The sequence below is a fragment of the Bison bison genome, unplaced genomic scaffold (assembly GCF_000754665.1).
Source record: "Bison bison bison isolate TAMUID 2011002044 unplaced genomic scaffold, Bison_UMD1.0 scf7180017864089, whole genome shotgun sequence".
In the NCBI taxonomy this organism is placed as follows: domain Eukaryota; kingdom Metazoa; phylum Chordata; class Mammalia; order Artiodactyla; family Bovidae; genus Bison; species Bison bison.
The window spans coordinates 578,162-592,788 of NW_011494661.1; the positions used below are offsets into that span (position 1 = coordinate 578,162).

The following is a 14,627-nucleotide window of genomic DNA, read 5'->3' on the forward strand; positions in this document are numbered from 1 at the left end:
GAAGCCTTTTAATTAGAAGCCTGTTCTGATATGGCCAAGGTCCATTTCACACCAGTTGACCCTCTCGGTGTGCCCCTGCTGTTTCGGTTCTGGGTATTTGAGAGACGAGGGAATGGAACTGCAGCAGTGCTACTTGATCCTCCTTCTGTGGGTTTTGTTGCTGTTTAGTCACTAAATCGTGTCCAACTCTCTTGCCACCCCACGGACTGTAACCGGCCAGGCTCTTCTGTCCATAGGATTCTCCAGCCAAGACTGGGTTGCGGTTTCTTTCTCCAGGGTATCTTCCCAACCCGGGGGTCGAATCCTCCTCTCCTGCACTGCAGGTGGATTCTTTACCACTGAGTCACCAGGGCAGCCCCTTCACTTGTTTAAGTGTGTTTAATATTTAAACATGACAAAAACTGATTTTTATCCTAGCTGCATTTTTTAGCTGTTAAGAAACAGCCACAGTCTGCCGTGTTGTGACATCTACCAGTGGAAACAGATTGTTCTCTGGTGCTCGGTGAGCGTCCTGATGCTCCTGAAGGCCATCCTGGTACCCGAAGGTTGCTGGAGCGTGTACCAGTGCGTCCTTAGTCCTCTGTGTTCCTGGCTCCCTCTTCAGTGAGGAAGCTCCCTCTTCAACTAGGCCTGTGTTCAGTTCATCATTTGAACTCTGGAAATCCAAAGGAAATTTCTTTTTCCACAAAAGGCATTCATGCATATGTCCTAGAGTGGCTTCTTCAGCTCAAAGTTGAGACTTTTGGAAGAGTGTCTGGAGTTGTTAATCCCCAAGGGAGCCAGCAAAGGGCAGAGACAGGCCACTTCTTCCTTGGTACTTTATTTTTTCCTTGCTGTTTCCCACAGGCGTGGGAACTGTGAATTAATCTGTGATTTGTTTTTTCTGATGTGTAAAGTAACCAGTTTGTCAACAACTACAGAAAGGAATGAGTGTCACTTAAGAAATAGGGACTAAAGAAGAATTTCATGGGGCGAAACTGTATCGGTTCCTCTCTTCTCAGGTAAATGAGCTCAAAGAGAAGGGCAACAAGGCCCTGAGTGCCGGCAACATTGACGATGCGCTGCAGTGCTACTCCGAAGCCATTAAGTTAGACCCCCAGAACCACGTGCTCTACAGCAATCGCTCCGCGGCCTATGCCAAGAAGGGAGACTACCAGAAGGCTTACGAGGACGGCTGCAAGACCGTTGACCTGAAGCCTGACTGGGGCAAGGTAAGCCGCGCAAAGGGGGCTTTTCAGGAGCCCGGAAGCTCCTCTGGGGTAGCTCTGGCCTGCCTGGCCACCTGTCCTGAGAGACTCGTAGTTGGTTACTGCCCTCTCCTCGGTCTTCCTGCCTGTTAGAATGTTCCTCAGAGTGGTGACATGTTTTGTCACATCTGAGATACTGTTAAGTTAAGACATGTTTTACTTTCTGTACTAAGAGAAAACTGCTCTAGAAGCTAACAGCACTTGGCGTCATGAGATGAACTGGGCTGAAGCGGCCGTGTTCTGCAGGGTCGACAGATACTACCGTTGTGTCCTGGTCCTCTTCCTGTTTGTTGGTTTGTTTTGTGGCCTTCACGTGAATACCCGTTTTGTTCCATGAATTGTAAAGTAGATTGTTTTGACTTCATCTTTGGAATTTACCTCTGGGTGTCTTATTTTTTATCTTTCTTTGCTGGTTTAAGGGCTACTCACGAAAAGCAGCGGCTCTTGAATTCTTAAACCGATTTGAAGAAGCCAAGCAAACCTATGAGGAGGGTTTAAAACATGAAGCAAACAATCCTCAGCTCAAAGAAGGTTTACAGAATATGGAGGCCCGGCTGGCAGGTAGACCCCAGAACACTGCCCTGCCCCTGTTATTGACTGCTGTTTTATACTTGGGTAGTGTTGAGGCTCCCCCCACCCCCAGTGTTGGTTTAGTAGGCCACAGGGGCACAGTAACCGACTTCCTGGTGGTGTGCTTTCCTTTATTCAAAACAGAAAGGAAATTCATGAACCCTTTCAACATGCCTAATCTGTACCAGAAGTTGGAGAGTGATCCCAGGACCAAGACTCTGCTCGCAGATCCTACCTACCGGGAACTGATCGAGCAGCTGCGGAACAAGCCGTCCGACCTGGGCACGTAAGTTCAAGGCGGCAGGTTTGTCTCTAGAAACAAACACAATAGTTGTGGTTTCTTTCTAGGACCCTGTGGCAGGGGTTCCCTAGACAAGACTGGGGTTTCTGCCTTTGTTTTTTCCCTCCAAAGAGCAGTCAGAGTTTACTGCTTTATTGCTTATTTGTATTTCTAGAAAGGGTCGGGGGGATCACGTATTAGAGTAATCTGGGGGGCTTGTTCTGCCCCTCCCCACCTTCACTGCACTCTTGGCAGTGCTGACCTGGCATCAGCTCTGTATTTTCTGTATACACAGGCATACATTTTCACATGAGGCGTGTTTTTGTGCTGAATGTATGTCAATACCATTGATTCTGTTTCATGGTACATGTACCTTGATAGTGAGAACCCAACATAGTCCTCTCTATTGGTGTGTTGGAGTGGAAACTCAAGGTTGAAAGCACATCAGATCTAAAGATCGGCTCTAAATCTTGTGCTGGTGTCTGTGACTGCCTGGGTGCCTCTGACCTGAGATCAGACAGAGTGTACCTGTAACTCACTCCCCTGTGTGTCTGCTGGCCTCGAGAAACAAACCCCATCTGCGTTACCTCATATTTTATATGGAATTTTGAGGGGTTGAGCATTCCACAGTTGTAACTCATGGGTAGTACAGAACCTAGCAACCTTCCCATGGGTAAGAATCTTTTCTATTCAATAATCTGAGCTTTAGCAGTAAGTAGGGTTTAAGATCAGTTATGGAGAAGACTAAGTGCTGTTCTTCATTTTTTTAACCAATACTAGGAAACTGCAAGATCCCCGGATCATGACTACTCTTAGCGTCCTGCTCGGCGTTGATCTGGGCAGTATGGATGAAGAGGAGGACGTTGCAACACCTCCACCACCACCTCCTCCCAAAAAGGAGACAAAACCAGAGCCAATGGAAGAAGATCTTCCAGAGAATAAGAAGCAGGTTGGTGTGTGTGTACCTGTCTCTCTAGAACACTTTACTGTCATGCATTTAGAAACTGCCTAGTAGCCGGCAATATGTGTCCGGTAGGACCATCTTCAAACTTCGGATGGCTGTGCTGGTTTTTTGAGTGCTCAGTGTGTGGTCAAATTACTGTTATTGATAATTAAAATGTTTCGTATGTTAAAAGGTCCATGTAACAAGCAGTTCCATAGGAGCTGTGTGTCTCAGAGTCTGCCACAGGGTCCCACGGTTACTGTGGTTCTGGCTCATGGTTCTGGCACTGTGGACATCAGCCAGGGTCAGCCTGAAATCTGTGTGTGGCCCTTGTTCTTGTTGTGATCCAGAAGAATGTTGTCTGTCAGCTCATATGCTTCTGTTTCCTGGCTTAGCGGACAACTTTCAGTCTCTCAGAGCATCAGGCCTGTGCTGAACGGTTTTATTTCCCTTCTTATAAATGGGAACAGCAGATTGTTGCCAAATTTAGTACCGTTAAATGGGTAAGCGTTGGTTGCTCATGGTGTCTCAAAGCTGGAAAAAGGCCCTACGGTGTGGGTGATCGTGAGTCTGCTGCAGACTCCTGCCACCAGGACAGCCCCTCCCGCTCCTCCTCACCCCTCTGCCGTCGTTCCTGGTGGCTGGGACCCAGAGACTGCGCGTGAGAGAGACCGAACTTGCTCAGCCTCTTGGGTTAAACCCAGCACAGAGCTGTGTTGTCCGCTCTCAGGTTGTTTCAAGCTGAGGGGATTTCCTCTTCTCTGAGGAAACCCTCACTTTCGGACAAAAATCCAGGAGAGTAGGTGGGATAAGGGGGTGTCTCGGAGGAAGCAGAGAGGAAACCAGTTTTCCATCTTAACAGCTGATACTCCCCTCTGGGTGTGGAGAACCTGCTTCCCGTAGCCTCGTCGGGTGTGTGTGCTGTGCGTACCTGTGACATCCCAGGCACTGGCTCCCTTTGCCATCTGGGTTAGATGTGCTCAGCCCTCCTCCTTCCGCACCTCCTCTAGGCGCTGAGAGAAAAAGAGCTGGGGAATGAAGCCTACAAGAAGAAGGACTTTGACACGGCCTTGAAGCACTACGACAAAGCCAAAGACCTGGATCCCACCAACATGACGTACATAACCAACCAAGCAGGTGAGGCCCGGCCCGTGCGCGGGAGTGCTCCCAAGGTCCCGCGGAAGAGGCACGGGCTGACTCTTCTTGATCCTCTGCTTGGCAGCCGTGTACTTCGAAAAGGGTGACTATGGTCAATGCCGGGAGCTTTGTGAGAAGGCCATTGAAGTGGGGCGAGAAAACCGAGAAGACTACCGACAGATTGCCAAGTACGCTTGACCTGGAGTGCCTTGAGTAATCGGGAGGGTCCCATGTCTGCAGTGGGAGGGGGCTGGAAAGGAGGCTGCAGGGACTGAGACAGAAGGTGTTAGAAGGATGTGGTGCCGGGGGCACGATGTGGGCCTTGTGTCTAGATGTTTTGCCTCTGCAGAGGCTGACCTTGTCTGTGCTCTGCCCTTAGCAAATTCTTCTTCTTTGTGTCTTTGTCAGAGCTTATGCACGAATTGGCAACTCTTACTTCAAAGAAGAAAAGTACAAGGATGCCATCCATTTCTACAACAAGTCTCTGGCAGAGCACCGAACCCCAGATGTGCTCAAGAAATGCCAGCAGGTGGGTAGGGAATGAGGGATGTTTTCTTAACTCGATTTATTGTAGTCATTTTTATTTAGTAATGAATTTGTTGTCTTTGGTTATTTTATATGACGTGTCCCCTGTAAATGATGACAACACATAGAAATAACCCAGTTTTTCTGCTGTCTTTTTTAGTCGGCCAGCATTTTGACCTTAAATTTGTTGAGGGTCAGCGCACTGACAGTGTTGTGGTTTTTATTGTAAATTAAGACCCTGATGCTGGGAAAGATTGAAGGCAGGAGGAGAAGGGGACGACAGGATGAGATGGTTGGATGGCATCACCAACTCGATGGACATGAGTTTGGGTAGACTCCAGGAGTTGACGATGGACAGGGAGGCCCGGCGTGCCGCAGTCCATGGGGTCATAAAGAGTCGGACACAACTGAGCGACTGAACTGAAATGAAATTTTTTCTTACTTTATACAACCAAATTATGCAGGGGGGTGATTTTATTCACAGAAAGATTGGTCAGAAAAATAAGAGCTGTTAGTCCATCATTTTCACATAAGGCATATCTTTGTACCAAGTGTATGTCAGTACCATTTGTTCTGTTTCATAGTATATATACCTTGATAATGAGAAATACAAAATTCTTTTCTTTAATTGAGGTAAGGTTGATTTACAACGTTATTTCAGTGGTATAACAACTCAAAACTTATTAACTGTAGTGTATATTTAAAGTTATAAAATATTGGCTATATTCTCTGTGCTGTACAATATATCTTTGTAGTTTGTACATAGTGTAAGGGATATAAAATTATTAATCCCAAAATTAAATCTCACCAGCAGTACCTCATAGCTCAGTCGGTAAAGAATTTACCTGCAGTGCAGGAAACCCAGGTTCAATTCCTGGATTAGGAAGATCCCCTGGAGAAGGAAATGGCAACCCACTCTGGGATTCTTGCCTGGAGAATTCCATGGACAGAAGAGCCTGGCAGGCTACAGTCCGTGGGGTCGCAAGAGTCGGACACGACTGAGTGACTAAACCACCACCACCAAGCAGTACTTTCTGAAAATTGAAATTCAGACTTTTTATTAGCCCAGTGTTATGAGAGTTTAAATGACTATTTCAAGAATTTTTTTAGGCAGAGAAAATCTTGAAGGAGCAAGAGCGGCTGGCCTACATAAACCCTGACCTGGCCTTGGAGGAGAAGAACAAAGGCAATGAGTGTTTTCAGAAAGGGGACTACCCCCAGGCCATGAAGCACTACACGGAAGCCATCAAACGGAACCCCAAAGACGCCAAGCTGTACAGCAACCGAGCTGCCTGCTACACCAAGCTCCTGGAGTTCCAGCTGGCGCTCAAGGTGAAGGCAGGGTAACCTGTCCATGAGGAATGTGTTCTTCCTCTTTTCGTTCGTTCGTCAACATCAGCTTGACGTTCTTGCTTTGATGATAGATTCAAGGTGGTGGTGCGTGTATGAGACTGAAAGTCCAGGGCCTGTGTTACCCTGTCCTGGCCCATGTAGTAGTGTTTCGCGTGTAGGAAGTATTTGGGAAAGTCGATCCTTTTCCCTTCCCGTTGCCTTTCTTCATGTGGTAATCATTTTGCCTTTTGACGTTTTAAATGCACAGTTGAGCGGCGTGGAGTCTGTGCACACTGTTGTGCAGCCATCACCACCCTCTGCTGCAGAGCTTTTCCATCTTCCCAAGTGGAAGCTGCATCTTCTAACACTAAACTCCCCATTCCTCTCCTCCAGCCCCTAGCAACCAGCGTTCAATTTTCTGTCTTTGATCACTCTGGGGGCCTCCTGTAAGTGGGATCATATAGTACTGGGCCTTCTGTGCCTGGCTCGTGTCACTTGGCATAGGGTCTTCAGGGTTCATGTTGTAGCTTGTAGCGTTTCCTTTTCGTGGCTGAGTGGTGTTCTGTTGCGTGGATAGCCCGCACTGTGTGTTCGTCGGTTCACCCATCAGTGGAGGTTGGGTTGTCCCCGCTTCGGGCGGTGCGGAGCGGCGCGGCGCTGCCGTGAGCGTGGGTGCACAGACAGCTGTCTGCCCCTCGTGTCGGTCCTTCCGGGTGTTGCATGCAGCGGCGGAGGTATTGCAGTTCTGTGTTTAACTTGGGGGAAGGGGTGAACTGCCTCGCTTTCTATAGGAACTTTACCATCACTCCTTTCTTCAGTACTCAGTAATATGGGTCTGCTGCTGTAAGTCACATCGCACGTGGTCAGTTATGCCAGTATTCAGCACTGGAGGAGTTCCTCTCCATCATGCCCTTGAACGTGAGCTAATCTGTGCATCTTGGCAATTGGATCTATCTAGAGACCCCAGTACCTGAGTCCATGATGGTTTTTGTCTGATGACCCAGATCTTTTGGGTCCGTCCAGCCTAGAGACATCACTGCTGCTGGAAGGACTGCACAAGGGCCGTGTCAGAAGCAAGTTGGTTTGCAAAGCAAAGAATAACATTGTTAATCACCTGAGAGGCGGCATAGGACTTTTCCCAAACTGCAAATGGGAGGAAGGAATCAGCAGGATCGCTTCTGGTCTTCCGGCTCCTCATTAGCCATTGGTTGGGCCACGGTGCGCATGGCACACTGCATAGCGTTCTTTGTCCTGTAATTTTATGTTCTGAAGACACATCAAGCAAGTATACAAAATACCTGTGTTTTCCTTCATTTTCAACAATAAGCACTGATGCTTGCTAAAACTGTTTGTGAAAGGAAATGATACATTTTGACACTTGACCTCATAGGTTTTTGAGCATACATGTCCTAAAATGACTCTCCTTATCCATTCACAACATTATTAGCACCTAATAATAGCAAAGCTAAGGCCATATTCAGATTTCCTCACTGGTCTAAAAATAAAGTTATGGAGTTGTCAGTATCAGGGTCCATTTATTTCCTCTGGTGATCATTGTCCTTTTTAATTTTTTGAAGTAGAAGTTTCCCTACATTTCGGGGTTTTTTCCCTCATTAACATCAGCCTTCTAAGGAATCTAGACCCCTTCCCTTGTGAGATGGTTCAGGATCTGGTTTCTTGTGTCTTGACGTTCTCCTTACTTTGCTTCTCTGCTCTCCTTTTCTCCTTTATCTGGGCCTTCTATTGAATCACCATGAGGCCAGAGTTACAGAAGTACTGGGGTGGGGAGTAAATTGGAAGATTGGGACTGGCATATACACACTATTATATGTAAGATAACTAATAAGGCTCTTCTTTGTAACACAGGAAACTCCACTCCATACGCTATAATGGCCTATATGGGGAAAGAATCTTAAAAACAGCGATTATTTGTATATGTGTAACTAATTCACTTTGCTGTATACCTGAAACTAATTCAACATTGTAAATCAACTGTACTTTAATAAAGTTTTAAAAATATGGGGCTTCCCTGGTGGCTTAGTGGTAAAGAAACCACTTGCCAAAGCAAGAGATATGGATTCAATCCCTGGTCTAGGAAGGTCCCACATGCTGCAGAGTGCCTAACCCAGTGCACCACAATTATTGAGCCTGTGTTCTAGAGCCCAGAAACCACAGCTACTGAGCCCACATGCCTTAGAGCCTGTGCTCTGTAAGAAGAGAAGCCGCAGCAGTGAAAACCCCGTGCAGCCAAAAATAAGTAAAAGAGGCACTAGAACAAAAGTCGCATGTCCTGTAATGGCCCTGGGTGAACAGTTGGGTTTGTGATCCCAGGTGATGAGTCAGCTGTGGGGTAGCTCCTCTAAAGGAATGAGCCTGATTCGTTTCTGCTTTTCCTTCCTAGGACTGTGAGGAGTGCATCCAGCTGGAGCCAACCTTCAGTAAGTGTTTTCCTGTGCTGCTCTGCTGCCCCCTGTCTGGCCAGAGGGTTGAGAAGAGAGAGCATACTCTGCCTGTGTGTCTTTGGAGGTTATAACGTTTTGAAGCTAGTGTCAGGCTGAGGAGTGATGGTGTTCAGAGCAGGTGAAAGCAGGCGGAAGTGTGTTCTGGGTGATGCCTCACCTCTCTCCTTTTCTGTCTCCAGTCAAGGGTTATACCCGGAAAGCAGCTGCCCTGGAGGCGATGAAGGACTACACGAAAGCCATGGATGTCTACCAGAAAGCACTCGACCTGGACTCTAACTGCAAGGTGGGGCTGCCCTGGCCTTCAGGGATCTCTGCCCTGCTTCCCTTTCTCTGATTCTTCCCTCTCGCCCTCCCCCTCAATGACTCCTGTTACCCTGGACCTGCTGCAGCAGTGAGCCAGGTAGTGCTAACGCTCTCCCCTTCTGGCCCTGCCGGAATGCAGGAGGCCGCAGATGGTTACCAGCGCTGCATGATGGCCCAGTATAACCGACACGACAGCCCGGAGGATGTGAAGCGGCGGGCCATGGCCGACCCGGAGGTGCAGCAAATAATGAGTGACCCGGCCATGCGGCTCATCCTGGAACAGATGCAGAAGGACCCCCAGGCGCTCAGCGAGTGAGTCGAGCTGGGGGGTGACGGCCTTGGAGGGAAAAGGTGGACAAAAACAGTGAGAATGCACAACTTTGGCAGCAGTGTGATCCACCTAAGTGGCGTGTATATAGTCTAATTCTCGGTTAAAAGGTTGGCAGGTGGTAGTGAGCTGGAAGGGCTTTGTTTGTTGGCGATAATGGCTTAAGTGGTTAGTTAGAAAGACCAGTGTTGCTGGGAAAAGGTCTCAGTGTACTGTTTCCGTGGGCTCGTGTCCAGTGAGAGTGGTCAGGTTCCAGCCACTGGCAGAGGAGGCCCGTGCGGTTCTTCCACAGGGCAGTTTCCACCAGGACTCCCCTTACCACCTCTTGCTGGTTGTGTCCAGGGCGGGTTGCACTGGGGCTTGCTCTGCGAGCAGGTAAAAATTTTTAGGGGTTAAGTCTCATTTCGGGTAACTTTGCCTCTTTGTCAGACACTTAAAGAACCCTGTGATAGCACAGAAGATCCAGAAGCTGATGGATGTGGGTCTGATAGCCATCCGGTGATGACTTGCGCATCATCCCCTTCCCTTCGCCCTCATGTGGAAAGAGGAGCTGGGACCGCGGCACGCAGCACGGAGCAGAAGGAGGAGAAGGGGCGACAAGCGAACAGCGTATCTATATATTTATACAGACCTACATGGAAGATTCAGAGACTTACACTCGCGCATTCGTGCAGCTGCTGCCTCTGGGCCCTCCCAGCACACGCATGGTCCTTCCCCTGCCCCCCAGTCGCTGTCTCGGCTGCTCTCCCATAGTTGGTTATTTTTTATTTGGGGCAGTGGGCTTGTATGGGGAGGGGAGGGTGTTCTTCCCAACCTCAGGTCCCAACTGTCTTCATTCACATTGTTAACTCCACGTCCTCTTCTCCAATAAAACAAGCCAGTCAGGCGTGGTTATACATTGTTATGTCTCTGAGCGATTTATTTATTTATTTTTTTACCAAAAGACTGAAGCAGCTCTCCTGCGGGAGTCACAGCCTGGGTTGGAAGAGGTGTGAGTGCCAGCTGACTACTAGGAACCAGGCATGCTCTGTCTTCCTAAATGGTGGGGTTGGGTGTGAGCTTTTCTCGGTTCCACCGCCTTGCCTGGTGGCTCAGACAGTAAAAAATCTGCCTGCAGTGAGGGAAACCCAGGTTTCATCCCTGGGTCGGGAGGATGCCCTAGAGAAGTGAATGGCAACCCACTCCGGTATTCTTGCGTGGAGAATCTGATGGACGGAGGAGCCTGTACAGTCCATGGGTGGCCGTCGGACACGCCTGAGTGACTCACTGCCTCTCGACGTGGCCACTAGGTGGTGCTGTCGCCCAGTGGACGACTTGGAAGGAGATGACCTGACCCAGAGTGGCTCCAGCTCCAGAGTGTCCCGTGAACTTCCAGGTGATTCCTATGCTGTCAGTTCTCCACACTCAAAGCCAGAAGCCAGTTTGACCAGAGAACAGTGGGTCCCATCCAAGAACCAAAACCAATTTCCCTTGCAGGAGATGCTTCAGACTTCCCTACTGGAGGGCTCGAAAGCCCTCAGCTGCTATGTGTGTTCTGCTCTCAACTGAGCTTAAAGTAGGTTTTAATTACACTTTTCCACAGCTGCAGGAAATATTCTAAAAACCCTCATCTTGGACTGGGGTGGCTTCTGAGCCTGGACTAAAACTTCCTCATTTGCTCCAAGAGTGAAGCTTTGGGGCTAGCAACCTGCTGAGGCCAGCAGCTGGCTGTACTTCCTGCTGCCTTGACTTTGCATAATCTGAAGCTGGCCTTCCCCAGGAATTGCCCCGGCCCCCCTCCCACCCTTGCTGGTGGCCTCCCTCCCCTGTCTGGGTGGCACAACCCTCGGGGATTCTGCAGCACCTTTGATACTATGATCTCTTCAGGTTCTGGTCAATTTGCATCCCTAAATTGATTGCCTAGAAAGGCTGAATTTCTGCGGGAGCCAGGGGTGAATATAAGGCCCTGCTCTCTTGAACTTTACATCCTGATGCATCAGGAAGACGGGCCACCAGGAGCCCTCCAAGTCATGTTTGCATAGGGGCAGAACAGGAGTGAGCCTCATGGGCACTGGCCCCAGACGGGCATGATGCAAGTAGAAGGACAGAGGGAGGTAGCAAGTCTGAAGACGAGACTTCAAGGCGTGGGGGCAGTCAGGCCATGAAACATTAGGGGCCCACTGGCTCAGAGGGTAAAGCGTCTGCCTGCAATGCTGGAGACCCGGGCTCGATCCCTGGGTTGGGAAGATGCCCTGGAGAAGGAAATGGCAACCCCCTCCCGTACTCTTGCCAGGAAAATCCCGTGGACGGAGAAGCCTGGTAGGCTACAGTCCATGGGGTCGCAAAGAGTCCGACACGACTGAGCAACTTGACTTTCACTTTCTGTTCAACTATTCCCCTGGGCAGCTCTGAGGTTGGCAGGAAAATAGGCCCTTACTGGGAACAGGAAAGACTTAAGAAAGTTGTTTCCCTTGGGGCCTTTAAGGATCTGCTTTGTGGTGATAAAAGGCATTCTTGGGCTTGAGCTGACTTGACCTGCGTGTGTGCTCAATTGTATCCGACTCTGCGACCCCCATGGACTGTGGCCCCCCCGGCTCTCTCCATGGAATTTTCCAGGCAAGAATCCTGGAGTGCGTTGCCATTTCCTTCTCCAGGGGAACTTCCCAACCCAGGGATTGAACCCACATCTCTTGCACTGCAGGTAGATTCTTTGCTGCGGCACCACCTGGGGAACCTCTGGTCTGATCTGCCAGGTCCCTAAATAACCCAGATCTCATCCTTACAATGCCACCGCTCTTGCTTTTGGCAGCTGGAAGACCCCACCTCATGACAGGCCAGAGAGGGAAGATGGCTTCCTACAAGGGAACCCGAGCTGGTGGCTTTTCTAGTTTGAACTGAAGTTTCCTCCAAATGAGGGGACCCTTTGTGGGGTGTTGGGTCCACAAGCCCCACTTGCTTCCTGTGCTTACTGGAAGCAGAGGCAGGGCTGTGTTGGCAGTTGCTTCCTGCACCCAGCGCTCGCCCGCCCGCCCTGGGGAGGGGCCAAGCCCGCCCTGCTGGTGATAAGCCAGGGAGGGTTGCCCTCTGAAGGAAACTCCAAAGAGAAAGCGGAGGGGGAGGAAGCACGCAGCGGTCTGCAGGTGTGTGGGCCGTGGCCAGGAGTGGCTGACGCGCCGACCCCCGCAACACACCTGCAGCCCCAGCCCCTCGCAGGCAAGGTAAGCCGGTGGGCAGCTGGAGGCCCAAGGACCCTCCTCGCCCTCGCCCTCTGGCAGCCCTCTCTGCCCAGAACGCCTCTCTCCGTGCGGCAACCTAGACTTTCCACGGCCCTTGAGAGGCGTCAGCAGCTTTGGGGTGGTGGTTCTGAGCTTTGGGCCTGATGGGGACTGTTTTCTGACCTGGGTTCACCATTTCTAGGGTGGGCAGCTGCCAGGGCAGGCTTGGGCTGGGCTGTCGGCTGGGCAAGCAGGTGGACGTTGGGCCCAGCTCTGGCACTGAGCTGGGGGGTGTAGGGGGAGCCCCTTCCTACTCTTAGGGGCCTCGTCTTCCCGTCTGCACAAAGGGAGAGGGCTGGGCAATGTGGTCTCGAGGGGCCCTTGCGAAGCTCAACCATTGTGATGGAGAGAGGGGTCCGAGTTTCTCACCTGGGACAACCCACCTCCCCGGGTCTTGCTGCTGCCGCGGCACTCTGGCCTGCGGGCTTGCCCTCTGGCCCCTTGCCTGTCCCGGGCACCACAGGCCACCTCCCAGCTGCCCACTCGCCTCATCCCCACCCTCTCCTCAGCGCCGCCGCAGCCATGGCGGGCATGAAGACAGCCACCGGGGACTACATCGACTCGTCCTGGGAGCTGCGGGTGTTTATAGGAGAGGAGGACCCGGAGGCCGAGTCGCTCACCCTCCGCGTCACGGGGGAGTCACACATCGGTGGGGTGCTCCTGAAGATTGTGGAGGAGATCAGTGAGTGCCCACGACCCCCGCCGCCCACCGGGTCCCCCAGGGCTTCCGGGCCGGCCCTGCTGCACGGCCCTCGATAATGGAGTCACAGTGACTCAGGCACCAGCTTAATCATTTTGTTCCAAAAAAGACATTTCCCCAACTCAACTTCCCCTCCCTCCCACTGTCGTCCGCCCTTCCTCCATGCCAGCTGGTTCTGCTAAGACCCCCAAGGACCAGACCCGGCCACGGGCCTCTGCGTCAGGAGAGGCCTTGCCTGGGCTGAGGCTGAGGTCCCATTCTGGGGGTCAAGGGGAGGCCAGAGGGGGCTCCTGGTGACTTGGGGACCTGGTCCAACGCCCTGTCCCTGGGCGGAAGCCCTCAGCATGCTGGTGACAGGCCCCAGCCTGGGTGGGACGGCCCTGCCCCCACAGGAAGTTACAGCAGAGCCTCCTGTGGTGTCAACCCTGGAGGGGAGCAGGGCCAGCGACAGGGGGCTTCTCATCGCCTCTCCCCGCTGGGGTGGGGGCTGCCCCTTCCTGGGAGGGTGGCGGGCTGGCTCTGATAGCCAGAGCCGGAAGGCAGGCCCACGATAGGCCCATCCAGCCCACAACCTGGGCCCCTGCGGGTGTGGGGCGGGGGCGGGCTGTCTCAGGCCCATCCAGCCCCCGCCCCGCCACGTGCGGCCCAGAAGGAGGTCAGTGGCTTGTGGAGAGCGTGGGGCCCCCCCAGACAGCCCGGCCACAAGGCTGAGGTAGTGAGGGGAGCCTCCAGAAGGCAGGGCCCCAGGAGGTTGTGAAAGCAGAAGTGGGGAGCAGAGGGTCCCTCAGGAGACTGGGTGACAAGACTCAGGCAGGCCTGGCCAAGCAAGGCAGAGAGGGTGAAGACCAGGTGCCCCAAGAGAAGGCCCAGCTGGCCCCGGGGGACGGTCCACAGCAAAGCAAGAGGCCTCAACAAGGAGCCTGCGTGCTCCTTGTTGGGTCCAGAGTCAGGTCTGCGTGCGTGCTAAGTCGTGTCCAATTATTTGCAACCCCATGGACTGTAGCCTGCCAGGTTCCTCTGTCCAAGGGATTCTCCAGGCAAGAATACTGGAGTGGTTGCCACTCCTCCCCAGGCTGCTGGGCCCCCAGGGTCAAGTCCCTCCAGCTTCTCCTGTCCCCCACCCAGCAAATACTGTCCCCACTCCACCAACTCCCACTCTTTCCTTAGGGCATCAGAGTCACTGATGCCCAGCCAATCCAGCAGTGCCAACCTGGGGCCTGGAGCACAGCTGGGCAGGTGAGACCCAACATTTAGGGGCCGGCTCAGGGCCAGGGTGGGCTGCTACACAGGGGAAGCCAGCATGGAGGTCGCACCCAGCCCAGGACAATATGAATCCCGAGTGAAGTGAAGTGAAAGTCTCTCAGTTGTGTCCGACTCTTCGACCCCATGGACTATACAGTCCATGGAATTCTCCAGGCCAGAATACTGGAGTGGGAAGCCTTTCCTTTCTCCAGGGGATCTTCCCAACCCAGGGATCAAACCCAGGTCTCCCACATTGCAGGCGGATTCTTACCAGCTGAGCCACAAGGGAAGCCCATGAATCCCG

At 51.9% G+C, this 14,627-nt stretch overlaps 2 protein-coding genes across 2 annotated transcripts in view; both read left to right on the forward strand.

Annotated features, from left to right (window-relative positions):
• Nucleotides 1–10,028, forward strand: part of STIP1 (stress-induced phosphoprotein 1) — a 12,590-nt gene extending 2,562 nt beyond the window's left edge. The window contains exons 2-13 of the mRNA XM_010837975.1: nucleotides 1,002–1,211; nucleotides 1,667–1,808; nucleotides 1,962–2,103; nucleotides 2,878–3,046; nucleotides 4,051–4,177; nucleotides 4,263–4,365; nucleotides 4,586–4,706; nucleotides 5,813–6,034; nucleotides 8,436–8,472; nucleotides 8,676–8,779; nucleotides 8,939–9,111; nucleotides 9,557–10,028. Coding sequence (XP_010836277.1) covers nucleotides 1,002–1,211; nucleotides 1,667–1,808; nucleotides 1,962–2,103; nucleotides 2,878–3,046; nucleotides 4,051–4,177; nucleotides 4,263–4,365; nucleotides 4,586–4,706; nucleotides 5,813–6,034; nucleotides 8,436–8,472; nucleotides 8,676–8,779; nucleotides 8,939–9,111; nucleotides 9,557–9,629 — 1,623 coding nt within the window. The 3' untranslated portion in view covers nucleotides 9,630–10,028. The remainder of the gene's footprint in view (nucleotides 1–1,001; nucleotides 1,212–1,666; nucleotides 1,809–1,961; nucleotides 2,104–2,877; nucleotides 3,047–4,050; nucleotides 4,178–4,262; nucleotides 4,366–4,585; nucleotides 4,707–5,812; nucleotides 6,035–8,435; nucleotides 8,473–8,675; nucleotides 8,780–8,938; nucleotides 9,112–9,556) is intronic.
• A 2,128-nt stretch (nucleotides 10,029–12,156) lies between these two features.
• FERMT3 (fermitin family member 3) overlaps nucleotides 12,157–14,627 on the forward strand; it is a 19,026-nt gene continuing 16,555 nt past the window's right edge. Inside the window, exons 1-2 of the mRNA XM_010838088.1 lie at nucleotides 12,157–12,324; nucleotides 12,891–13,063. Of these exons, the coding sequence (XP_010836390.1) occupies nucleotides 12,904–13,063 (160 nt within the window). The 5' untranslated portion in view covers nucleotides 12,157–12,324; nucleotides 12,891–12,903. The remainder of the gene's footprint in view (nucleotides 12,325–12,890; nucleotides 13,064–14,627) is intronic.